The 27,945-nt window shown below is 41.4% G+C and overlaps 1 protein-coding gene across 2 annotated transcripts; it reads right to left on the bottom strand.

Moving 5' to 3' along the window:
• Window positions 1-3,424: 3,424 nt before the first annotated feature.
• Window positions 3,425-27,119, bottom strand: RB195_015348 (uncharacterized protein; the record flags this gene model as incomplete). 2 transcript variants are annotated; one of them, XM_064206018.1, is made up of 16 exons in its annotated part: window positions 3,425-3,490; window positions 3,545-3,622; window positions 3,702-3,780; window positions 3,881-3,949; window positions 4,008-4,084; window positions 4,153-4,225; window positions 4,330-4,421; window positions 5,295-5,390; window positions 5,834-5,968; window positions 6,032-6,145; window positions 6,205-6,291; window positions 9,776-9,871; window positions 10,229-10,322; window positions 17,234-17,350; window positions 20,626-20,724; window positions 26,896-27,119. In XM_064206018.1, the coding sequence occupies 16 exons, from the start codon at window positions 27,117-27,119 to the stop codon at window positions 3,425-3,427; spliced, it is 1,596 nt and encodes a 531-aa protein (XP_064061899.1). The 2 variants fall into 2 exon arrangements, with proteins under 2 accessions (XP_064061899.1, XP_064061900.1); XM_064206019.1 differs by lacking the exon at window positions 26,896-27,119 and having other exon boundaries at window positions 20,626-20,693.
• Between the last annotated feature and the right edge of the window lie 826 nt (window positions 27,120-27,945).

The following is a 27,945-nucleotide window of genomic DNA, read 5'->3' on the forward strand; positions in this document are numbered from 1 at the left end:
TCTATAAATTCTTTACAAATCATCAAAAAATAGTTATGGCAAAATAAACATCAAAAAATAATCAAAATAATCGTGGCAAATATGAGGAGTGTAACCTATAGAGGAATAGACACTGGAAGCATTCGTCATGAAGACAGGTCGTCTCAGCTCATTTTACTGACTTCTGCCGTTGACCCACTAAGACGTCGTGCAACATATCATATCTACATATACATATACATACATATACATACATATACATATCTAACCTCCGCTCCCCTCTCTACTTTCTGGCGAAGGCCAATATCTATAAGCCTGACGCAGTGGGATACGTTCGACTGCCTTCTGCTGCCAACAGGCCTGATCGGCGCCGTTGGATACTGGTCACTAAACCCTGTCGCTTTCTGGCACAGACGCACCAATTGAAGACCCAGGAAGCGGAAAGATTAAGTAAAACCCGCCTGCAACATCTCCCTACCTTCTGGCGCAAGCTCACATGTCTGACACTGAGGAAACCGTGCCACACATCCTAGTACTTTCCACTATAAACGCACAATCTGGCACTGTGCGCTCGTCCCACAATACCTTTCAACCTTCTCGCGCTGGCGCTTCTCTTCACCATCATGAAACTCGCTCCATTCACTTCTGAAACAAATCCGCTCATGTGACGTAGTGGAACCCGTCTTACCCCAATCTCTCTTTTTCGGGGCACAAACATGTTCAGGATCTCACATCAAACGTCAAAAACGTTAAAACGAAAACCTTGTAATTCATAACAACAAAAAAAAAAACAATAAAATACGGAACGAAGTAGCAAACATAATCCACATAGGAAAAATTACCAAAGAAATAGAAGTACTCTTTGAATCAATGCTCAAGAAGATAAAAACATTCAAGGAAGAAATAAGGCAAAGATTGAAGCTTAGGTGAGGATTAGACAAACTTTCATTTTCAATGCTTTTATCTTGTGTATATTAAGCTCTTAAACACCGTAACATGTCATCTCTGGAACGAACTTTAAAGACGTGAATATTAGTCTTAAATATGTTACGATGTCATGTTATGTTAATAAAACCTGGAGAAAAAGTTATACAAGATATTGGGTAGAGAAGAACCATATATCACAATTTCCTAGGTTTTTTCAAGAGTTGTGCAAGAAAAAGATACTCCACCTTCGCAAACTTTAGAAGAAATATTGGAAAAGACTGTGATACGTTTGTGATTTGTTGTGATTTGATTAACTAAACAAAAACTTTCAATCAATCTGTATACAGAAAGTTTTTGTTAAAAACATTAATGAACATCTTCACGTCCAATTTTATGGGGCGGTAAAAGTGATTAGTGATTGAAAGTTTTTGTTTAGTGCATTAAAAAGAACTAACCACTTTCAACGCTTCATAAAATTGGACACGAAGATGTTAATTAATGTTTATATGCTCTCCTTAACACATGACCAAAGGTAACCTGTCCTACCACATGCTTCACATACGAGAATGCTTGCCTATGAGGTGGGTGCAGTACTTCTTTTGTCATCGGGGCAAAGTTGTTCATCTTTATGGAGTATTTTCGTGACACACAGACGAATATACATACACATACACACAGAGTAATCGCGTTATTATATAACATGATTTAAAAAAATCATAAAAAGTCACTATCGTATCAACCCATGGGATGCGCTAACGCGTTTTATTGAAATTCGTAATCGTTGTGGTTGCGGAACTCATGTTGGCCTATACAATGGCTTGCGGGGACCAACCGATGATCAACTTTGTATTTTCATCTTCCCAGACAAATCTGATACTAGTTTATCGACGCCGGAGAGATGAATGGCTTGGTTGCCACAAGGGCGTTTTCGAGCGCGTAGGTACAGCGGACCTCTAACCGACTGCGCTACACCAGTCCACATAGTATGACTATTCATTTATTTATCCATGTACTGGGTCGATTGTGTGCCAAAATGGACACTATTATTCTTGGAATCGTGAGAGGAGGATAGTAAAGACACACAAATATTATACCTATAGAGTGGCTGGAAAATGAGAAAACAAAGAATAGACTGATTAGTAGGGAATAATTCCATGTACGTTTACGGAAGTAATCCTAAATGGCATTTAGACAGAGTAATTTTTGCGAAAAGCTGCGACTCTTGGAGCTGTAAAAGCTCTCAAACATATGCAGAGTATGGATACTCCACTGCGACCATTCAAAAAAAGACGGAGGATACGAGGATTAAAGGCAGCATACCACGGATTTGAGGTGGTGCGGATTTCAGGTGGAGTATTCATATACGGGATAGTAGATTATGGAGAGGGGGGTGATTCCGTCCATTTCTTCCTAACTGCCGTAAAAAACGGCCCGGACGATGCGGCGCGTGCACAAGGCTGGCGCGCTCAAATCGAATTCGTTGTAGAAAATAGTGCGCCAGAACGCCCACAGCCGTATCTTCCGGGCCGTTTTTTACGGCAGTTATGAAGAAATGGACAGAATCACCCTTTTCTCCATAACGTACTATCACTTATACGAATACTCCAAATGAAATCCCTACCACCTCAGATTCGTTTGGGATCCCTTTAGGACCAACAACCCTAGCACTTCCGCATACGTTCGACTTCAATTCAAAATCTTTTGAAGTTTATGAACGCATGTGCAACACACAGAATTACTTGCGAGGACAGTCCATGTCACAAGCCAATGTTTTTACCCCACCGTAAAAGTCTGATATCAGTTTATCGACCCTGCAGGGAATTTGCGATGGTCGCACCTCGATTCCAAGTGCTGCCTCCACCGCGCCGTTTCGAGCGCGTACGCAAATGCACCGCAACTACACTCGTGATTCATGTCGTTTTGACCCGACCATAGTATTTGTAACATTAGTAATTCGACAAGCACGTCCACTGGATCAACGGTTTCAGCCGGTGTACAGAGTGCAACCATTGGACATCTGAGGATTTTTCATACAGGAAGACAGCAAAATATAATAGTTCTAGTAGCTTATATCAGTTCTACTCTTTACAAATTAAAACAATAATTAAACAACCAAACCATATGCTCTATAGATAAACGAGTTCTTTGAACTATTGAGAAGGTTTTCAAAAATTCCAGAAACGAAATAAAAGGATGCTGCTAGTTTTAAAATGGAGAACTTTGCAGAACAGTGCGTTTTATTAGATTATAGAAAGGAATAAATCCTTCGTAATAATCTCAAGAAAAATCACATCAGATTTTCTGAATGAAGTTTACTAAACATTGCGCTAGAAACTTCCTACTTATTCTTTTAAAATGCTTAGTAATGTACGTAATGTACAGTAGGAAAAACAGCTGAACAATTCGAACTTGAATTTGTTGTTAATCGTCCAGTGTTGGTAGCGTTTAAGTGGAATAGAAGAAGACTAAGATTCTAAAGTAGTGCTGTATAACATCTTGAATGCCTTCGTTATGTGTGTCATTCCTTCTCTTTGCTTTTCCGTTTGCCCCTATTGCTCCGAACCGAGCCTTCGTCGGAGTCTTCCTAAAATGATTCCGAAAATAATATGCATTATTCGCCTCACAGTGTAGAACTTACCGCAATTGTTTCAGTTTTAGATCTGGTAGCGGACGGCGTGGCAAGTCTTTTAATGATAATCTTCGTTGGATCCAACAGCTAAAGAAGATCCTTTATTAAGGATTAAGAAGTAAATATTCGTAGACACGTGCCGCGCCCGAAGAGGATTGAAACTAACTTTGTAATGCGTCCTTCTGAGTTCACAGATTGTTTTAGAAATGTCATCCATCGTAGGACGCTCATCGGGGTTCAAATTCCTGTGAGAAGATGTAATCAATTCGATCGGTCGATAGAGTCTAAGAGTTAAACCGCTAAGCCAATATAGATTTCACTAGCTACTTTTTCTCAATGTATTACCAAATTTTTGCCATCAGGTGCCTGAACTGTGTTGGAGTCTTGGCAGGATAATCAGGCATTTTTCCTTTCCTGCAATTTATAAGAAATGACAATTTATTCCGTTTATTGTTTGCTCAGCGCTTCTCACCTAATGTGTGTTGCGATTTTCTTCGGTGGATCGTCTGGCCACGGTTTTCCGCCTTCGTTAAATATTTCATATAGGAGCTACATAGAAGGAATCGCCGTTTGGAAATGTTTCAAGATATTAAGATAAAATAAGATATTGAACATACAACGGCATAGCTCCAAACATCGCTCTTAAGTGACCATAACTGCGGGCGCTTTAGACACTCGGGAGCCATCCATCTAAAATGAAGACGTGAAAATGATTACGTGTAACATTTCCCGCGTTTTGATTGTCACTCTGCTCCTTCTTCTTCAAAAAGAGAAAGGATGAAAAAGAAGCAAACCGCAGCGGGATTTGTTCCAGAGCTGGTTCTCCTTCTTCTTGCTTTGTTCCAACTAATTCCTCAGCTATTTTCGACAATCCGAAGTCGGATATCTGAACAAATTATTTTCCAAATAGACGAATTTTCTTGGTTCGCCGTGAATGCTAGTAGGATCAAAAGGACATGCGGCACGGTGCAGTTGTGTAAGTGGCCGCGTTTGAAGCGGTGCGATGGAGTGCAGCGCGATTAGGGTCGTGGTGGTCCACCTTGTTTCCAGTAGGTTGCGGAAAACTTGCTAAATTGCTTTATATGTCAAGAAGATTGGTACATATTTATTTCTGAGCAAGGGAGCAGTTTTAATTTGACCGTAAACAGTTACAGATTGTGTGCCAAGTTGGCGCCCAATGTCTTTAATTAGGTTAGTGCGATGCCTCTTCGGTTAGGTCAGGGACAGAAAGGGAGCGTGTAGAGTTCTTTTGTGTCTCCAGGTTCGAAAGGCACTTGGAGCATAGATTTTGTGGGCATTTTTGCTGATAATGCACCTGTTTCCAGCTCGTGAGTCTCGTTTCGAGTCACCATGAGCCCCACTCATATTTCTCTCGTGGCGAATTTGGGAGGATTACAATCGTTTCTGGTGCTCCCTATCATGACTCCAAGTGAGTTGGTAAATGTGTACAGTATTTCCGCAAGTATTCCGCGGGTAAGATGCCAAACTTATACGTTTAACTTTATTATATGTTCATGATTTCCTTTCCATCTAGTTTGACCGCATATGACAAGATTTTCATCAAATAAAAATTTAAAAGATGAAAATGCAGCGCAAACGTCCATGGTAACTCTGACAACTTTCGAAGATTGAAACTTTTACACACATCCAGAAACGCTTTCTTTTCCTAGCTGGATTTGAAAAATTGTGTCGCGATCAAGATAAGATAGAGGAAAAATACTTTCAAAAAAAAGCTATGAAGAGTTTAGAGTACACAAACCTTTATAAGCCCATCCTCTGAAATTAGACAATTTCTAGCTGCGAGATCACGATGCACGCAAGATTTCGAATGGAGGTATCGCATTCCGCGAGCTGTCTACAAAATAGTGTACCTATGAAAATTTTGGAGATTAGAATTTCTAGGTTGCTTGGAGTAAAAGAGCTATGTGTGAGTAATAGAACTTTCGTAAGTGTTGTCTATGATTTGTGCAAAGGTTCGTTGGAGCATTACATTGATTTCATGTACACATGACGTCTGGCGACAAGCTACGTTGAGTTTAAAGACAGCGCAACACGAAATTGACAATGTCTGGATCATGGGTGCCTTCGCCACCCCAATTTTGCAGGATATTACGGCATTAAATGCAGGAAACGATGTCATTGTCCATAACGTGGCTAACAGAAACGGAGGAAATTGCTTCAAAAGAACAAACGCCGGCACAAACTGCGGATTGTAGAAATAAAAAGCGATTGTGCACGATGAAGTATGTAATATAAATGACTAGGTACACAACCACTGTCGTTTCAGATGCAGCTCACCTCTGCAGCATAGCACACCAATTCATTTACTTGTATTTTCTCCTTATATTTTTTCAAATGATCCTGTAGGTTACCACCGGGGCAAAACTCCATAACGATCATCACCGGGTAATGGTCACAGGCAACACCATACAGCTGAAACAAACTCCTTTTCAGAGAATCTCTTTTTTAATGAAGCGATAACTTTTTTTCGCGAACCTGAATGACATTTCGGTGAACATAAAAACTCATCAGATGGGCCTCGTGGATCATCGATTCCCTCGCCTGTTTGGATTCTTCTGTCACCATGTCAACCGAAGCTCCATGGCATATCTAGAATAAATTTGAAGGATCAAAAGTGTTCAAGTATGTAGTAGCCATCACTGACTAGCCTTAATTGCTACTTGGATCTCATCGCTTGGTTCCCTTTCATATGTCCCTTTGTACACTTTGCAGAAATTTCCGGTACCAATGAGATCCTAAATTTTCAATATTAGTTATGATACACTGATAACTGCACTCATTCTAAATTCCTGCTACCCCAGTTTGTTATCAGAATTCCTTTCTAGATTGTTTTGGCGGAGCGAAAAATCTCTACACATATTTCATTTCCATGAAGGCGGCGGAAGTTATGAAAATCATCAGGTATGGAATTCATTCTAATTGTTTCTGGAAAAATGGGAGTTTTTTGACGCTATCCTTCACTTCTCACCAGCCCTGGGAAAATCCCGTTGATAGTGGATAAGCGATGACGGAGATCTCTTTGTTTACGATATGGAAGCAGTAAAATGATTGGGAAAGGTCAGCTGTTGCAGAAAAAAAAGCAATTCAGATGGCAATTTAGGAAAGGTTTCATTTTGTTTGAAGAATAACATCGACAAACGACGAGATGTTCGTGAAATAACGGTGGTTCTTCGACATAAAATGGAAAAGCGCATAATTTTCTCGCCTTTTCTACGTAACTTTTATTCAGCTCCACTTCATAACATGTGGCCTTCACTAATGTTCATGAGAAGCCGGGCATGCATTCGGTGTCAACACCTCTTGCGGATCGCAATGATCGCTTTGATCTCCGTTGTTCTTTAAGCCGATCGAGCGAATGCTAGAAATCTTTCCCTGTGCATCGATGACGGTGAACAACTGCCAAGTGGCTTCTCCTTTCGCGACGGACACGAATCAGCCAACCAAGACACGAATTCGCGACGACGTTTCTGGTGCGCTTGACATCTCGTGGGACCCAGTCGCGCGGCTCTGGTTCCCTGGTTGTTGTTGAGGCGCATTACGCCTGAAGCCCAGTTCATTTTCTTTTTCAGGGCAAATGTCGTCTCATCTCATCTGCATCTCTCAACTTCGCTCGCTGACATGGAACAGAACTTTTAATCCACTCTACAATCTCGTGGAGAGCGATACACACAGCATCATTCTCATCAACTGAGCGCTCAATGATGCCCACAGCAACATCCTTCCGCTTGCAAAATTTCAATGTTTTTGAAGCACTATTCAAAAAGGTAGAGGAGGTACAGCTGAGTTGAAAGGGTGAGCACAGATCTGGGTGTTTTTTATGTCCTTCACCACCACCCTCCATGGCACGCACCCAATCCACCAGTATCCACCAGTCTAGCTCGAAGGTCAGGTCGTTTCCTCATGCTCATTTCTCGACTTAGACATACATACATAGCTGTAACATTCGGCTATTTTTGCTCCTGTGAAAGTGAATGGGGTATCTGAGAAAGACCGGTCTTCATAAATATCGTCTTTTACAGATTTAGCAGTCAAGATCAGTCATTCCGAACTCCTTCTTGAATTCGGCCAGCATTCGTTCTTCCTGGCTGATGCTAGATGTTATCAGAACGATGTCATCCGCGAGGCACAGATGGCGTAGCTACCGACAATCAACCTTCAGTCCCATGTTATCCTACTCCAGCTTTTAGATTGTGTTCCTGGGATTGTCACTGAATGTTTTCGATTGTATCACCCTGCCGGAACCCTTCACTTCAGTTATGACGATTCTGAAAAATGGTAAAATTCCGACTGTGACGTTATTCTATAATTCTCTGAGTGTCCTTTTATGCTGTGTAGGGACGCCTTGGTTTCGCAAAGCTTCCGTGATTGCTCCCGTCTTGACCGAACTCGAGGGCTCCTTAAGTTCGATAAAAGTAAGACATTGCAGCCTCCTGTACTCTCGTTATACTTGGATAAATTTCGGAACCGTATGTATGCAACTAATCGTGCAGAATCCTTCTTAAAATCCTCTTTTTTCATATGACTGTCCTTAATCTAATTTTTCCCAGTACTGTTGAAGATCACTCTTGTGAAGAGAATATTACTGAAGAGCAGTAAACAGGTAGGGCGACAGTTGCCAATGTCATGTGGACCTCCATTCTTCTACAAAAGAACGATGCTGCTGATATTCCATTTCTTAGGGACTTTGTATTCCGAAAGATGAAAAAATCCTCCGATGTTGACGCGAACTGAAAAGATTTTTCAGATGTTTAGATCTTGTCTTGTCAGGACCGGCTGAAGTACGATCTTTGATCGATCATCATGGTATGTCGGACATCCGAAGGAACACCTCTGGAATGACATCTCCATCTTCCCTTAGAAGATGTAGAGGCCAATGAACGTGGTTGTCGAAGAGATCTGAGTAAAAGTCGTGAATGACTTCATCCCTTTCTCGATTAGTTATTCCACTCTATTCCAAAGAGCTGTAATTTTTCTTTACTATTGGCGAAGTCTCGACGGGCGTAGCGATTTCTCTAAGTAGCCTCAACAGCTCCAGCCAACTCTCCTCTCTTGAAGGTCTCCTTTTCTTGCCTCTCTGCAAAGCCTCCCAAGTTCGCTGATTTTGTCCACTGCGAAGCGCTCCCAAAAGCTGGATAACGGAACGAAGAGTTCCCAGTCATTGATCTTGAGTTGATCTTAAGACTTTACCTTGTAAACTTCGCGCCTTTCTCTTTTCTCCTATGAAGGAAGACTTTTCTTGAAAGAGTTGATGAACCGATCCCGTATAGAACATTGGCCAAGAGTGAAATCGATTAGGCAAAACCTTTCAGTGGCGATAATATCATTTCACTTCCGTACTGGTTCCATTTGAATTCCGCTTGAACCAATTTGAAGTTTTCCAAGACTTTTTCTAAGTCCGACTTCCGACGCTAAGAATAACCCCGTCGGAGGTGTGACCTCTGTGAAGCTTCTCTAGATCCACATAGAAGGTTTTGATTTCTTCTCTGTAGCTTGACATCGAAGCGTAAGCAAAGAGAATAGTCACAGTTGATCAACATTTTCTAGTCCGTAAAGTCCGATTCTGTCGTCTTTTGTTTGAAACAATGGATGTTCGCTGCAGCAAACATGGCGCCGTCTCCACATTTTTACTGACGTATATTTCCAAACACTGTTCTTCTCTGACATCAGTAATGGATAGACGGCGTCGTCTCCGTCTGTCAGTACGTGACCCTCTTGATTTGCTTTATTTGGAATTCAACGGTCGCTACCGATGCAAGCAAAATTAAGTGCGCAACCGTAGCGTAAAGTCCAGAATCATGATAAGCATAGGAAGTGCATGTGAGACGGTCTGAAGTCATCTCCCACAATTAGGCGGCAGCCATTTATTCCTGAAGGACTTTGTATCCTCCTACAAAACCCATAGGATTAAAGGCGAACGAACTGTCGACAGGTTCTAAATTCCACGCTTAATTAAGTGATAAGAGAAAGTTTCCAGACTCCGGTGGACCGCCCGTTACGGCACCACCTGATTAGGGAGATCCGTTTAGACTGAACAGTGGGAAATCTTAAGGACGTCATCGTTGACAAAAATATCGCTGCGAGTGTGGAGCGACATAAAATAAAAGCAGATCCCAATGTGTAGTTGGTTTCAGAAATCTCTTGTAAGCCTGTCTCCTTTCGCAGCAATACAGTATGTCGTGCTATTAAGATGAAATATGTAACTATACTCGTACTCGTCACCTTTTCCATGTCAAAAGTGCAAGATGAATGCTTAATGAGCCATTTAGGCCGATAGATGGCCTTCTTCATTTTTAGTCGACCTGGGAGGTCATGCGTCTGAAAATAGGAAATGAAAAAAAATCATGAGGGAATTTGTACGATGAACGGGATTTTCTTGAAAGACTGTCTTTCTGGTATGCGAGTATTTAAAAATTACATTGGAAGGAATGAGAGTAAAGATCTATAGAATCTAAAAAGTAGAAATAGAAGTTGGTACTGTTATTCCCTTCAATAACAATGATCAACCTTCGAGTTAAATGAGCAACGAACAAATGTATCAAATACTTCAAAAACGCTCTCTTCCCCAGATACTCTGACAGTGAAACTCCTGTATTGATTCAACATAGAAGCGACATCTAATTTCATTCACATCTTGGGTCTTCCGTTTAAAAAGAGAAACGAACGAAGTGAAACCTGATAGTATTCGATGAGTTCGACTACACTATTGAATTTTGGGCAGCCTTTTTTCTTCATCAGTGCTCCGAGCGCCCATTTCCCATGCTCGAATCTGAAAGCACCACAACGCATTTCCGTTTCAGTACTAAGGATGCTGCAGTTGAAGTAATATAGGATTTGATGTTGAATCATCTTTGTTTCCATACATAAAAGTGGCAGACATCATTTCACGGAAAGGCGTTCTAGAACAATTGCTCCTGGCGTGCGCGGATTTTGCCTCAGAGATCCTTTTTGCGCGTAATTAACTTTCAGTTAATAACTCAGACTGTTTAACAAAAATTAACCTTTAATTACGGCGTTGGACCATTCCAAGTACTCGAAATTCATAGTTAATGCTACTTTTCTAAGCTCTCTTCCACCCTTCCAGCACATCTTTTCACCTTTGGTCGTTTCTTATGAAGCAGCGTAAAAATAGAAGCATCTTCATCAATAGTATCCTCCACCATTTGGCATCTATTAGAGATTGGTCAGAGCACATTTGATCAGTGATTTTATCTCTACTCTTCGTTTGAGGCGTCGCTTCCGAACAATCCGGAGACAAATTACTGCCGATTAGCTTCTATTCGACAATGGGATGTCTCATCATGATAGAGTAAAAAGTAATCTTCTTCCATGTTTCGAGGAATGCTTGGCGCGATATTGTCAGCAATGACGAAACTGCACGGCTGTTCCAGCTGCCGGAACAGAGGACGTGTACAATCCAGCTTATTTATAACTATGTCGTAAACTTGTTGTATGATGATGAAGCTCAGGAAGATGAAGTATGGACCCATTCGAATGACCTATACGAGGAGAATTCGCCCACCGATTGCAGAAGAAAGGATGGTGGGCGTTTATGGTCGCGTTACTCACAGCCGCAATAAACAAAGTGCGAACCAGACGGGCTAGATCCCCATGATTTCTGCATTAGCTAACCACATGCTCTGCAGCACTGTCCCATCTGCTTCGTCGCCTGACCCCTTCGACAAAACCTTCCCCTTATTTGACGATTATTTTATCTGCTCATATTCCTACTGTTTCTGCCCGAAACCAGATGACGGTTTCGGAGCACTTGTGCTGTTTAGTCGGAGAACATCGAAGCGAGTCTTTGTTAAAGCCGTAACCGTGCAATGCGCCACTTTTGCGCCCCTCCCCGATGGGAAATTCACTTCATTCGACGAATCACAGGCGGAGGCGGAGCCTAAGGGTGACGCATTGCAATAAGAAACAGCGTTCCGGAGCCGTCTATTTACAATGATGCAGGAGAGATGAGCGGAAACACCGCTGTATACATAATCTACGATCCGATATAGGTATACTCTAACGAAAATCCACACCACGCCAGATTCGTGGGGTGATGTGATTAAGGGGTTTTGTTTAAGCTCTTCTCTTTCCCGAGTAAAAAAAAAAACGAAAAATCGCCAAGAAGAGGTGATGTAATCGCTGTCTCCCCTAAGAAAAGTCTAAACATAAGCATAGATCCTTTCGAATAGCCAGTCTACGCTTTCGAAAATGTCAATCAACTGCTGTTCCTCAGTCTTTTTAGCTTATGCATAGTCATAAAGGTGGGACGCTAAAGAGGGAATTCGGTGCTTTTCCAAGGGAGTAGGGGTAGCGGTCATGCCTTCTCTAAACCCTCGGTGACTTCAACACCAAAATGGCCATGCTCTGGAGAGGTCTGAAGGGTCTCTACGTGGCAGGGTGACCATAAATAAATACGTTTGCTAGTTGGATTCTGGCAAGATGTCAAACAGCTCAACACTTGCAAAAAAGCACGAGCAGTTCATGAAATATTCTTGTGAGGAACATATTTGATGGTGGAGACGATGACAAACAAAAACTGCAAAGTCACCAAGTTTTGTGTTGGAACCCGAAGAACCACCATTTCTACGTGAGATTTGCTGCCTGTTTTCCTGCACTAATCATGGATTCTATTTCTTCTTTGCACTTGCAGCGATTAAGAGCCCATTTAGAATCCGAGCGCTTTGCTAATATCACGTTTTAGTTTAAAAAGGACGTCATTGTCGACAATGCTCGAAAGCGCTGTGAAAACGAAAGCTCCAAAGGTGAGACTGGATATATGGGACGTCGCCACCTCGAGTAACGAACCTATTCAATAGCTTGTCAAGGAGAAAAAGCATGGGTAACGTTCGAAATTGGCCAATACAATGCCACTGTCGTCAACATTTTTAGCTGCGCTCGCTGTTTCTTCCTCTTCCAACCTCTCTTTGCTCCTCTCTATCTCCTTTCTGAACGTTTGTTTATGCAGGTGACAAATACGTTTAAATACTTCATCCGTAGAAGGTGTATTGCGCCTACACCATGCTTACAGCAAATGGATGCGTACAATTCTCAGCCAGAAAAAAATCCAAGCAAATTAGAACTGTTTTAGAGAGTGGCAACATAGTTTCAAGATGCTCCATCGCTAGAGATGACATCAACATCTGAGAATGAACTCATTGCTCGGGTGCACTTATACCGCACTACTTATACCTTCGCTGATGCAATACGCTCTGTTATTTCATGGATACGGCACTTGTAGTTACAATAGAGAAATAAGAGAAAAGTCTCGGACAACAGTATCAACGCTCGGAATCTTCATTGTCTAAGGCGTAGGTTTGTTTACACTTTGCAAACATATCCATTTTCGAGTACAGTAGAATAAGAGCAGAAAAACACGAAAAAAAGCTGTTCATGTTTCGTCATAGACACTGAGGTCTCCCTTTATTTATTACCAGTCTCAACGACTGACTAACGCAGGATATCAGCTAGTTCTGGGGGTGCTCGCTTCGCTCGCTTCCACTGATCAATAGAAATTAAAGTAGCCCCATTTTTTAAAACTTATATTTTATATGTATATATTCCTAACAACACCTCATTCGTTCTTTTTCTTAGGAATTTAAGTATGAAATGGTGATGAAATAAAATGATGATTTCGTAGTTATCTTCCTAATTATCCCAGTTCTACAACTGGAGAGTACTGAGCATTGTCGTGCCCATCTCAAACCATTTTATACCCCTGTGCACCTATCTAACGCTGTTGTATCCGTCTTACGGCCTCCTGCAATTTCATTACACATGCGTGACAGGATAAGCCCGTTATTATGCAGCATAATTTTATTTATTTCCTTACTTATTCTTGCTAACAATGGGAGATTGTAAAAAAAAATAAGTAATCGGGTGAGTTGTGGTAGACATGCATGAGATGTAAGGGATTATTACTCTGTGACGCATCAAACCGATAAAAGGATAAAGTGTCTGGCGTTAATGAATCTGCTCGGGATGCGCCCTCACGTTCACTTCAACTCAGAATCGTTTGAGATTCACGAGCGTGTAACTGGCCTATACAATGACTTGCTGTGGCTAGCCGATGTGTCAAGTAAGCGCTTTAATCCTCCCAGACACGTCTGGTACCAATTTATCGAACCCGGAGGGTTAAATTGGTACCAGACGTGATAGATTGGTATCAGACGTACCAGAGGGTTGGTGAGCACTAGGGCGGATTCGAACCTCCGATCGATCGTGCATGAAGCGGAACCTCTAGCCGCTACACTACACCCGCCCTATCAAACCGATATGGCTCCATTGTTCAACAAAGATCGACTATCATTAAGAGTGTAAGGTTCGTCGACAGTAACTTCCCAATGTTTTTTCTCAACATTCTACATATCAGTCAATGTTTTCGGTGATATAAACGCATCAGCGAGATTGACGTTCGCCTGACTCTGACTGCTATAATCCATGATGCCTAGTTGGGCCTAACACGCCGCTCAGCTGTTCCACACTTTTCCTATATTCACGTATGCACGCTGCACTGCTGCACATTTCCAGTCATGTGGTTTCTCGGCTGAATGCAAAATCCACAGCAATCTTCAAGAACTCCGCGCGTATTCATGAAAAGACGTCCAGAAAACCCCCGTCATATATGTTCAGCTGTCAACCGTCAGTGATTGTCTCCTGTCATTTCCACTCAGACTCTCATACTCGAATCCTTGCACTAAAGATTAGAGATTCCTGGTGCATCTGCGACCTTTTTCTACCGCAATAACCACAAACGTTTTCCTTTCCGCGAGAATCCGCATTTCAAATGCCTCTTTCGACAGTGTTCGATTTTTCACATCAGTTGGGTGTCGTGTTATCGTCAAACACTGCTTTATTGAGAATTCCAGAGGGGATTCATAGCTGCTTCATGGATACTTCAACAGCAGCCCCCCCGTTATTTACGACAATCTTCATGTTTTTCTCAACTGAGAACTTTTATGAGCTAATTCTACGCTACAAAAGAGCTCTCACGTCATTTTCCTTCGGTTGAAGCAACTCATGGATGTCTGTACTTTAAGAAATTTCACAGAATCTTTTCGTTATTTAGTATGTGTCCATATTCCTAGAATGTTTATCTGTTGACGCGATTTACCGTCATCGCATAGCCATGGCATACTTAGTGAGATCCGCGCAGATGAACTTTTAGATCTAGCTTCTCACATCTACTTCCCATTAAACGTCCGCTTTAGATATTGATCTCTTCGGCCTTTCCTTCCTTTGTTTACTTTTTTTGGATGAAGTCTCCTCTGCGAAACTTTATCCAAGCTTACTTCAAGCAAACCTTCATGTGATCTCGTAAAATGACGGACATTATGTCGTTCCACAAAAAAGTTGGCCCTTGGTTATAACCGCATATGAAGTGAACAAAGACCTATCCTTCAGCGCGCACCATTTATCAAAAAAAAATATAGTGCATTATTTATTTCTTGAACATATTACTGGGCTGCAAGTGAAAAATGTACCTTTTTGTGTGAACAGCGACCCTACTAATAAATGAAAACAAAAATTGACTTTGTACTTGAGAGTCTTGATATTTGTTAGAATTGAAGCGTTGCAGCGCAGTCGGTAAGAAGTTCCGTTGTGGCTGTAGTGTAATCGATCGGAGGTTCGATTCCGCGCAGTGTCAACTAATTTTTTTACCCTTCCGTGGTATTGGTACCAGAGTTGGCTGGAAGGATAAGAACACTGACTTGACACATCGGCTGGCCCCCACAAGCCATTGTATAGGCCAGTTACACGTTCGTAAACCCCAAACGATTCTGAAATGGAGTGAACGCGCTGGCGCATCCCACGCGGATTGATTAATGCCAGAAACCTTATCTTTTATCTTTTATTTGTGAATCTCAAAAGTTGCAATAACATCTTCTTTCGAGGGATGTTCCTTTACTGCAGTAATTCATGCTACTTTCCTTACGTGATCCTAACTTTAGCTATCAGTTTTTTGCTAAGTTTAACGGAGGAGTCCGCAAATCCGCGCATTTTGCATGACTAATGTTCCACTTTACATAACAAATATGATAAAAAATTAAGTTTCAGAGGAAATTTTTTTTCAACAACTAAAGAAGCTGCTAGCAAGATGAACAGTTTTTCCTTGCACTTCGCAGTCAGTTACTGTATCGTCAAGCATGATAAATTGGAGTTTTCCTTCCTTGGAACGGGACAACACCATTCTTTCATGCGATACCGCCCACAGCTGCATAATGTAAAGAGGAAGCGTAGTGAGATCAGTTCCCTAAAATTCTGGATATGTCTAACTGCTTTTCAGGTTCTGCACCCTCAAGCAAATTTCATCACACTCTTAGTGAACGCGTCTTCCGAACCGCTTCTTTCCGTGACTGTATGTCATTAGGTTCCCAGAGCCGAATCTTAAATGCGAGCTGTGAGCTCAATCTCATGAGTGTCAAGATCACGCTCTTCGTGAGCTGTGCTCAACCATAGGTCACGAAGAGTGTGGTCTTCACAAGTCTCAATAGAACCTAGAAGGCATCTTGGATCATCAGCCTATCATCCAGGAGTTCTCGCACTATTCGATCATTTGAAGATCAAAGTCGTCCGCCAGTCGTAAACTGTAATCCGAGCTATCATCCCTCTCTTTTTTTCTTCCAAATTGCGTACGCGAGAGCTGATCATCGCTTTTGGACGAAATCACATATCTGCGCTCCTTTCCCTGCGTTTCGATAGAAACACAATTTAATTGCTCGAATATTTTCGAAGAAATTCATTTTCAAATCATTAGATGCGCTACTAATTTTCGTTCATACGTATTTTATCGCTCTTGCCATTCTTAAAATTCTAAATTCTCTGTTCACTAGAAATGTTTGCTTAATCCCTCTTTTTTTCTCATATGAATTTCATTTTCAAATCCTCCATATTATGTAGATTACCAGTCTGAAGTTTCGCTCACTTCACTAATCAACAAAAATAATATTAGTGCCATTTTCTGTGAAATTAGACTTGTGTATCTCCAACAATATTTCTTCATATTTTTGTTATAAATAAAGGCGAAAGATCTCATAGTCTTTTTCTCTAAACGCGTCACTTCTACATTTGGAGAACATTCAAACTTCAGCTTCAAACACTCCTTACCAATATATTATAGACCAAATTTAAAAGCATTACTCGAAACATGGGGTTTTCCTACCATTTCTCCCAAACAGTTATCAAACAATGATGTTTTGGCATAAAATGACGTGAAAGACAATATCCTAGTGATAAAGATAACATTCTACGTCAGATCATGTAAACTGTTCGCTGCTATTTAAGCAGCCGTTTGCATGCATTTTCCACTTTCTGAGGAAGCCATGCTACCAACTTGAGGCGAGCGAAGAAGGAAATCGACACGCGGGAGAGTCATAAAGTCATAAAGTTGAAAAGCAACGCGCTCAGTAGCCATGGCCATGAAACGGCTGCAACCATTTACCTTTTGCGACATGCACGCAAAGTTATTGCGCACTGTTTCGACGCCGGTGTAGCCGTCGCACCCCATATTATAGCTATCTGGCGCCAGGGCGCCAATTCGACGCCGATAGACCCGTCGCACACCCCCTTTTCGAATTTCGTGACACACACACACATACGTGACAGAATAAGCCCGTTATTACATACCATAATAATACCATAAATAACATCAAATATTTCCATTTATGAAATTTAAGAACCTACTTGAGCGTTAGATGTGAATGTTGACTTTTCTCATTTTTGAGCGATATAATTATTTCTGGAATCTCTCGTGAATCGGTCGATCTGACAAGCCAATCTCCGGGTTGATTTAGTAAACTTCTGGAAATATAGTGGACAATGCGTGAAGTTGATTAGAAGTTTCTTTGCAAAAGTTAGGGTTCTTTATGACCACGCAAATCTCATTCCACAATTTGTAACCATTCAGGCCGAATTCGATTATGTACCTCGGAGATACGAGCTGTCAAAGCCTATTACGGGACGGGAAACCGGCGACAAACAGCTGCTACGTGTACATCGATGCTATGGCGCTCTGCATCGTTGTAGATTTCTTGCCATCTTACTCCTTCTTCTTCTCCAGAATACGTATCGTTGTTAGAGCGTAACATCGCTAGTCCAGAAAATCCTCATTTTTTTCGCATGCAAAATCCCAACTGCGGCGAAGTTAACAAAATCGGCTAACTAGCCTTAGCATGTTCAGAACCTCTTCATTTTCATACTATTAGTTAGGTTCTTATAAGTTACCAGTCTAAACGTCCAGATAAAGCCGGACTTCAGAGTTTCTGTGGTGTTCCCTACGCTAGTCTTCACCGATCAATGAAAACTAATAGCAACGATTTATGTTTTTCTTAAATTATACTCCGGACATGCACGTGACGTGCATAATGAGCTCCTATTTCCTCATAAGGGTGGAAGAAGCGGAGATCATCTCCTTAGGACATTCCAGATGGATAGTGGTAGTCGATCTTACAGCACTTTCACACGCTACTACCTGTGTGGGCACGCATATCATGGATATCGTGGATTTAATAGCTATTGAGCTGTTGATACCTTCAAGGTAGCATATCACGAAATTAGCGTTGTACTGATCTCTCACGACACTGAGCGTGACTACGCCTAATTCGTACTAGTAATCCAGAAAGATGTGAGGAACAGCCTTGATTTCACTTCAACTTACTACGGACAGTAGAACGATGGCAATCCGAAACGCTTATGCGATTCTGCAGGTCAAGTAGCTTCCGCTGCTTATTTGAGTTATAGCATGGTTATAGCACGTCATGAAGCTCGGTGCAGTTGCGTAGACGGCTGCGCTAAAGGAATGCGGTGGACTGTAGCGTTTAGGATAGAGGGACGACCTTTGAAAGCACCATTGTTCGCTACGTTCGCAATGGTCCCATCTCGACTCCGACCGCTTTCTTCACCTCGCCTCTTCGGGAGCAGCCGCTTACGCAACCGAGCTTCATGCTGTCCTTTTGATCCTACTATACATTAGTAGGATTGGGACAACGGCAGAATTCTTTGCGTTGTATTGCGTAACAAGTAGCGGGAATTGGCGCAACCAAGGCTCTTCCTTATGTCTTTTTCCTGGATTACCGTGCCAAATAGAGCGTCATCACGCTCATAGGTGATTTAATAGGAAAAAAGTTTCAAATGAGCTTCAGACGAGCTCCTACACTTCTAATGGGTACTGAATGAGTCACAAATTTTTCTCCTGACGATTCTCCTTGTGCCAATTCCTCTATGTACCATGGCGAAAACATGAATCACTTAAATATGAACGTTCGTCCCCATGAACTCTTTTTCTGCATTGAAACAATCAAATACTGGTTGTAACCTGCGGTGCGGCTTCTGTGAACCTGCGACAGCTGCGTATTCACGAATATTTGCGCTACGCTTAGAAGTTGTTTTTAACTCGTACATTTCAAGTGAACACCCTTTAGTTCAGAATGTGACTGGTGACATTCGCTTAAAAACAGTCGAAAGCTCGTCTAATCCTCCACTGAGCCCTCCTCTGCGATGTTGGATCTAATCCTGCAGTGTAAGTTCAGCACTAATCTTCTCCAGGAAATTATCAAGTTCGTACGATCTTTGTAGGCTTGATATACCTGCGCTGGTACTGGGAGTGAAAATTTATTTCCGCCCAACTCTATATTGAACACTTCAAGGGCAGCATGCCAGGAATCCGAAGTGGTGAGAGAATCCGTGCGAAAAGCAAGAGATGGGGTTGTGGATTGCGAGATTCGGGGTGGTTCCGTTTAGTATTTCCTAAAGAAGTCGTGAAACAATGTGTGGGAAGGCGTTTATTTCCTATTATGTGCGTTAAATCTCTTCTTCATGCCCACGTTTCGGTCTCTCCAGCAGCCTATTCATTGGTTTCACTTGAATAGGCTGTTGAGAAGACATCACTGACCTCCGACCGCTCGCATGTGCACGGGTGACGCGCTACAACTGCAGTAGTCGTAAAAAAGGGCATGGAGGACGCGTTTTTGCCGCTTATTACGACTACAAGGAAAAGAAACTACCGTTGATCCCGCATTCTACAACTTCATCTCTAGCTTTTCTCTCGGATTTCCGTACCACCCTTTGTGCTATGCTGCCTTTAACTGTTCCTCGGTATTCGTTGCTGCGCGCAACTCGCGCACGCGGAAAAAAGCATACGAGCACCTTGTTTTCCTGCAGATGATTCACTCTTCCAGAGCTTTTTTCTACAATCCTCATGACATGGGTCGAAGAGAGGTGGTGAAACTGAGAAGTTCGTTGATTCATTAACACCCAGGAGGCCGATATAAAGTATTTTAGTACAAGTTCAGTTCAAGGTCCGGTTTCATTGCCCTGTCGCTATTAGTAACAGTTTAACGACGTAATTCTGAAAATAAGTTGATATACTCCAAGTTTAATTGCAATGCAAGATCAAGTTGATTATTTGTTTGGAAAACGTTGTGCAAGAATAGCTCTTAGGCTTGAAAGCCCTATTGTAGAATCAAATTCTGTAGCCATCGTTTGTCTATTGACCCATTACGTCGTTGCAAATATTAGTCGTCCAGCAAATTCGTAGCCAAACCCATGAATATATTACATTTCGACGACAGGGATTCGAATTAAACGTACCGACGAATAATGACAGCGGCGGATGCATTCCATATGGGAATAGGTGTTGTTGAAGGTAGAAATATTTGAGAGCAAGCGATGATGTTCAGTTTTCATCAGGTGATGTTACAGTATGCAACCATACCCTATCTGTGGCTGTTGACACAGTTCCAAATACTGTACTTGAGAACTTCTGGTAGCGTTCCTCACTAAATCTACTTTCGCTTCCTCTTCTTTGTATATCCACCCATATAGCTATTACTTCAATGCCCACTAAATTCCCTGCCTCTCTTACGTTATTTTATCGTCCGCCGCTCAATCTTCCACGGATTTCCGCATCTGTCAAAGCCACGCTTCTCGAATAACCATTTGTTGGCAAACCTACTACGTATTCGCGTGAAATCCGACTCCCTGGGCAGACTATCGGCAGGAAATTGCTTGCATCTCCTCTCTAAGCACACGATGTGCAATCCAAATCTAATCGCTTCCACACAGGAACCATCACTTACAGTATATCTCTTCGCGGACGCAGTCCATGATACCACGGTTGGTCTTCCAAATTTTTTACGGTGCTCATCGGATGTGGTTTGGTGGTAAATGAAGCAGACCTGTATTGATGTTTGGAAATTGACTTTATCTCACTTTATCACAGTCCAGTAAACAGCGTTCCCCTTTAGGTGTGCAGTCGGACACTTTTTTTCAGATTGTAGCACCGCTTTTCATTTTTCTTATAGAAGTAATTTGACATTAATGTTATTGGAAAAGATTTGGGACATAAAGCTATATCAGGGACGTAGTAACAAGAGAAACCACATTTGCGTCAGTCCTCCGCGAGCGCATCCCGGGCTGAAACGACACATTAACTCAGAAACAAGCACCGATATCTCCTCTCGATTAGGATCCCGCCGGCCAATAGTGCCGCATCGCAGCGAGGCGTGGAAGCGCTGCGTCTACCCAGCTGAATGCGCTCCGCTGCGACTCCGTCCTTCTTTGCTCCGAAAATCACTCACTCCACGAATATTTTTCGATTCTAGATTCCGTTTCTTTGGCCCAATCCAACTCACACTTCTATTTTATTTCGCTTTTTTGTTTTTGCGTTTTTTTTTGCGCTTTTAGTTGGCATTAGCTGTGTGCGATTACTCTATTTAACTCACATACATTCAACGCGTATCGAAAGCGAAGTCATTGTGGTCAGTGTCTGAAGTCTTTCCAAACTACGATAGGGTACGGTGTGGAGATTTACCCAGAAATCCAAAAAAAGGAGTCTCAGAATTGCCTCCTCTGTGTAACTCGCAATTATTTTAAAGTCACCTTCACCTTAATCACCTTGACTCCCGTTGTTCGTCGATTTCCTCAAGCGGGCGCTAGCAATACTTTCATTATCAGAAAAAAAGTCGCAAGTCATTGCATTGGCCAACACGCGTTTCAAAACCCCAACGATTGCGAATTGCGGTAGAACTCGTTGGCTCATCCTATGGATTGATACGGCAGTGACATTGTCTTTCTTTTTGCCTCCGAAAGGCAGATAAAGCATCTCGACAAAGAAAGAAAAACAAAGATGTGACCGCACATGATAGTTTACGCTTGAATATGTATTGTTGCCTGGTTCTGAAAATGATTACAACCAGTTATAAGCCTTCTCTAATGTAATTATCAGTAATTATGTGTAGCTGTGTCCCGTAACCGACAGTGGCGACCACATCTGAAAATCTGCCATACAACATTTGAGCGGCGGTTTCACGTAAACATCCGTTTATGTTGGGAAGAAAAGGAAGATTAGAAAGGAGAATTGTATAAATACAAGACGAGACGAGCCCTACAAAAGAACCTTTTATTCTAAAAAAAAGGCCGCAAACATCCTATTTTTAGGCAGACTTACTTACGCAGTTTTTTTTCTCCACTGGATGCAGAGGCACATTTTGAAGTCCAATATGCTCCGGTTTGCAAGCGACTCTGCCCCATTTTTCCCACCTTTTCTAGTCTGTTGCTTGAAAATACGTATTCGGGCAACCGTATTACTTTGATTTAAAGAGAAGTGTACTTTTCAAAGCAGCAAGCAAAAGTGCAAACTCTTGCATACGTAAGTAGGGCGTAAGTGCATTAATGTCTCCATATGTGTGGTGTCTTGTGATTGGCAACGCTGTCAAAATAGGAAGACAATGTCGGAAATGCACAAGAAAGCAAATGGAAATTTAATACATTAATTGTTGATTACAAACATCAGGGCTTTATTAAAATTCAAGCGTAGCTGTAGTGTCCTTTCAAACTACAGCTGTTAAGACTGCGTTATCTCCTAGTGGAGGCGTTGAGCAGTAACTTCAATCTGTTATCCGTGAACTCGCTCATAGGAACACCTTTCCATTACTTTCCATCAATTATTCGCAGTAATTAATCATTCTCGCAAAACATTTGTTATTAGCAATAGTTTTTTCTAAATCACGTGAGAAGACCATTGCAGATTTATATCCATTACTCACCTAGAAAATAGGACTCTCGCCTTCACTGAACTCGAGTACACAATCGTCTTATACGACTGCTCCCCTCCTTCCCTGCCGATAAGGCAGCATGCAGAGTTCAGAGCCGTGCGGTTTGGCGGCTTTGCGGTTTTGCTGGTTATTGACTATTCACAACAATGCGCATAATAACCACCAAACCGCGCGTTTTCTTTCCATTTCGTGGGTGAATCGTATTTTCACTCGAAGGAGACATTAATCAGAACCATTTTAGAAGGATACTACCGAGACGCCCAATGGACAGCAGCTTCGGATGCTGAGCACGTGGTCGTTTTCCGCGCAAGTTGTGCGTTGGGTCATTCCCATGTGCACCCACGATGATCGTTTTTCATGAAAAGAGAATTCCCATGAAGAAAGGCAAGCGGCTGACGATTACCTTCGGTTGACAGTTTTTTCAATTCTGGTCACTTAGTTCAAGTCGTCCGACCCTGAATTCCTCTTCTGTTGCCTTTTCTAGTTTTGTGTTGTTGAAGTATTTGGCAACGAATAAGTAGAACTATATATACACCCTTCTCGTTGCGGATCACTTCCTCCAGCTCCTCATTAAAGGCATCACCCCACGAATCTGAGGTGGTACGGATTTCAGATGGGGTATTCGTATAGGGCATAGTAGATTATGGAGAAGTGGTGATGCCATCCATTTCTTCCTAGTTGCCGTAAAAAACGGCCCGGAAAATACGGCGCGTGCACGGGGCTGGCGCGCTCCAATCAAACTCCTTGTGGAAAATAGCCGGAACGCTCGAAGACGTATCATCCGGGCCGTTTTTTACGGCAATTAGGAAGAAATGGACGGAATCACCCTTCTCTCCACAATCTACTATCCAAACGAGATGAAAAAAAATTTCGCAAGGATTGGTGAGCTGGATGGCTGATGGGTGAGCAACAAAAGCAATCACTCATCGCCCACCATACCGTCAGAAGTCTGAAACGGCAGGACCCGGTGTGTATTGTGAGGCAAGGTGTGCTTCCAGAAATGGAATGAAGGTAGTGTACTACTTTCTTAAGCTGAACCAAGATTGTTATTGATCTTTATTCTGGCTAACGTTTCGGCGTCGTCGCCTTCTTCAGAGCCTGGAAAAATCAAAGACACGTGTAATCTACTCTCTCAAACGCCTCGTCATCCCACAAGATATGATTTAGCAAACAGATTATTTAAAAGCAACGTCAGAAAAGCAGACCAGCGCTCACCTTGATAGCCACGAAATCGTGATGTTAGCGGACCACCAGTTGTGAGAGTTGCGCCGCTAGTATTAACTGGTAACGATGCCCCCGCCTCTGACCCCGTAGGTCAAAACCCGCAAAGGTCCTGATATGGCGGAATGAAGGTATTTCCCGTACAAATCAGTTCTACTAAGGCGAGCATAGCGTTCACCATAGGTGTTCGCCAACCAATTTGGATCACATAGCTATCTTGCAACATTTTGCCATGACAGTAGGGAGTCTTAGCCAGGCTTCCGGTTCCGAGAAGTCGGAAATATCAGGGATGTCAAACTCATTTTCACCTTCATCATGGCGTCGGTTGCTTAGGGACTCGTAGGTTTTCTCGGGCTTTCATCCGCGAAATCTCATCCATTTCCCTCTTTTTTCAAAAATCTTATTACCGCTTAAAATGGTTGTCTGCAACAGCTGGAAAGTGGCATGAAATGAAAAATAGGCGTTCTAGTACGTGCTATTACGCAGATATCTTCGTGCATTTCAATTTCAAAAGTTAATAGCTCACCATCTGTTTAATTTTACTCTTCTCGTGACTAATTCTTCACGAGCTGATCAAATATCCGTAACAATTGCATTTCGTTCCAATCGGGACCTTCATTTTGTGATCAAATGTTTATAGAAATATGAACGTGCGTGCTTACTGATCACTTGAGCACCTTCATCTATTTTTCATAATTTAACTATCATCATTTACTAGTAAATGATCATTTCTCCATGTTCATCTGATGTTTGAAGCGTATATAGCGTGACACCCATTTTTTTTTTTTGAATTCGTAAGTAACTTACGTAGAATCCACAGTAAGTCAAGCAAATGATGCTACAGATTTTTTGTTTGCTGATTTTTCGCTTGTTCGCTTCGTGCTGCATGTGTTCTCTTAAATCTGGAAGGAAAAATCGAAAAAGGCGTCCGCTCTTTTAACGATTCCGAAAAGTTCCACCTACGCTGACGTGGTAGTTAGGTTAGGAAAAGTTAGGAAAAGTATCAACCGCAAATTTCTCAACAAATAAATGACAGCCTCAAGAAGTCGTAGGCAAAATTCAACTTGCTGCCTCAATTTCAGGCTGTGGAGCTCTGAATTTTATACACAAATGTTAATTTGTCATGATAAGGTATTGTTGTGAACTCGCAGACTGAGTTGACCTACTGTAATTTTCAGGAAAACGCTATCAAATTGTAGAGGTTTTGTCGAAGTCATTTCCTTTTCCTTTTTTCCTCTTGCAAGAGATTTTCTAATCGCCGTTACGGAGGAAATAAAAAGGAAGGCTCAATAATCAGCATAAAACAAGTGGCTAACAACAAAAGAAAGAAGAGAAGCTGAACTTCAGTAAATTTCTAAATAATAAATAAATTCTCACTTGTTCATTGAAAAATTTGCTGCATGAGAAAAAAAAAGAAAAAAAGAAAATTTGCTCCAGAAAAAAGGTAGAATGTTTAAATGTTCGTAATTTCCAAGAAATCCCAAGTGCTACTTTCTTCAAAACATCTTCATTTAGCAGGTTTCTTGAAATTTTTACCATCGGTATTAGTTTTCTGCTGGAATGCTTCTCTTGGTACTGCTTACACCTGCTTTATATTCTATTCTGTTGTTCATTTCTCATGCTGTTGGAGCATAGTGCAAGAAGAAGATTTGGTGTTGAACGCCTACGCTATTGCATGGAATAGGCACCGCCCAGAAACCCTCGCTTCTTCGCCGTTTTTCGTTACGCATTCCTCCTTACACGTACATAAAATCTACTGTACGAGACATATATGTACTTGCAGATAGCTCAGATATTATGTTTGAGGACGGTTCGACTTAGTCTACACGATAAATAAATAAATAATAAATAAGTGCACGCAGAAATATATCTGTTGCTCGATGTCATCCGAATAGCTCGGACTCTGCCGCTCGAACAGTGATGGCGTTCCGGTGGAGAGTGCAAGGAGTGTCCGCGTTCGAGAATAGCTCAGAAGTTTCTCGCAGAGACCCGGGAATCAATTTAATAAGTTTTTGTAATTTTTTATTTCAATCTTACCATGATCTTTCTGGACATTTATTTTTGAGGATCGCGCTTCTTTCTTCGATCTTCTACGACTTTCTATGTTTGATGTTTTCGAAATGTTATCAAAATCAACTACAACCTTTTTTTTTTGTTCCTGCTCTCTCCGAAAATTTCTATGACCGGTGGTGTTACGAAGCCTGTCACACTGGTTCTCGTTTTTTCTCTGAGATGAATGTTGCTTTATCGTGAGAGGGATGACACGATGCAAACAAAAAGTGGAACTATGATGGATTATTAAATTTTCGATCGATTATTACCATAACCCAGATTGCCGACATACCATTTTCAGTAAAAGCGCCTATTTATTAGATTTGAGTTTTTCGAAAGAACATTCAGCTCTGATTCGTAAAAAAATAAAGAACGACAAAATTGCTGCTAAGAACACCATGAAATTAGAGCCGGAGCTTGGTTCTCTTATGGATAAGTTTATGTACAAGAACGACCTACAAACCCCACTATGAACTAACGTTCAGGTCAGAACGACAAAAAAAAAACCCCTCAAATTTGAAATTTGAGGGGTTTTTTTTGTCGTTTTGCTCGAATTTTTACGATATTTCTGCGTATTTCATTTACTCTCGTCTTCAAGTAGCACGCATGTGCCAAAATTGACGCACAGAATTTTTTCTTTTGAATTCGACTGTTTTATGATAGTTAAAAATAAAAACAAATCAATGAGATTCTGTCTGTCAACTACAAAAGTGTAGAGCGGACTACATTTTTTATAGCTACATACCCAGTGGTATGAAAAGAAATACAAAAAACAATTCAAATATCTACGCTGTAATGTCGACGTCTGAAGATAAATCTTAGATTTTCTCGCTAACATCTACGATAACAAACCCATTCCTAGGATTTGTTATCCTAAAAAAGTAGTAGAAAAAGTAAAACCTATGTTTTGGGTTCTTCCTACTATGCTCTGCAATCAAAAGTAAAGAGAACTCGCTTACCAAAATTATGAACATTTTCAGAGACAGAAGTAAAGATTTTGATTAAGTTAAACAGACATACCTATGTGTAAATATAGTCTGTCGATTTTCCAACAAAATATTGTTCCCCGAGTCCTGATGACTTTGACGGATTTTTCGTTGGGCTGCCCTTCCTTTGCATTTACGTGTGATTTCTCCACAGCGACACAGAAGAGCTTTGATTGCGACTTTTTCAACTTTCATGCGAAGCGCATAAGAATAGTTTGTAGTTGACGCAACCGGAAACGATGAAGACTTACCGAACATTCACAGAAGAGCAGGCTAAAATGAGGAAGAAGAGGGAGAGTTGAGTCAAACATGCTCATCGCTTTCAACGCAATTTCAAATCTCAGTGTTTTTCATCAACTGAGACTTTCATTTGATAGAACAATTACAAATTTCTTCCCACTGTGAACGTTTTCCGACATTAAATGTTCATCCATTGTCTTTATCATCAGAAATGTTCGATCCGCAAATTCGTCAATCCTCAATTTTATTTATTTTATTGTTTTTATTCGTCTGATTTCCAGGCCACTTGATGAAGATCATGTTCCTGCTATCAGTTCACTTAAAGTCACTCCCTGAACTTTTTCAAAATTTAAAATTCGGAATTTTCACGTTTGTTGTGGTGTACTCTTAATCACTTTAATCTTACTTTATGCAACTATTATCTTGAAATTGTACTTAAACTGTACGTTTTTACTAATCAACCTTCACCGGGAAAATTTGAAATATAAAAAATGAAAAAATTTAGTTCTTCAATCTTCCAATGCTCTTGTACCCATGACACTAACATTACACGGCCGGATGAAGATGTCCGACTACTGCTAAGCCTGAATAATTAACTATATATACTTACATATAGCAAAACATAATTAAAGGATAAAGTGTGTGGCGCTAATCAGTCCCGCTTCGGATGCGCCACCACCCCATTAACTTCAATTCAGAATTTTTTGAGAAGGACGGATTTAGGACGTATTCCATTGCGTTGTGTAGCTTCCGATCGTCTGAAGTGCAAACTTCTTTTCCAAGTCTAGAAATACACCTTGAAGTGTGCACTTGAAATTTCCAATAAATTTTTCTTCCTCGAAAA

This window comes from Necator americanus, chromosome V, assembly GCF_031761385.1.
Source record: "Necator americanus strain Aroian chromosome V, whole genome shotgun sequence".
Classification (NCBI taxonomy): Eukaryota; Metazoa; Nematoda; class Chromadorea; order Rhabditida; family Ancylostomatidae; genus Necator; species Necator americanus.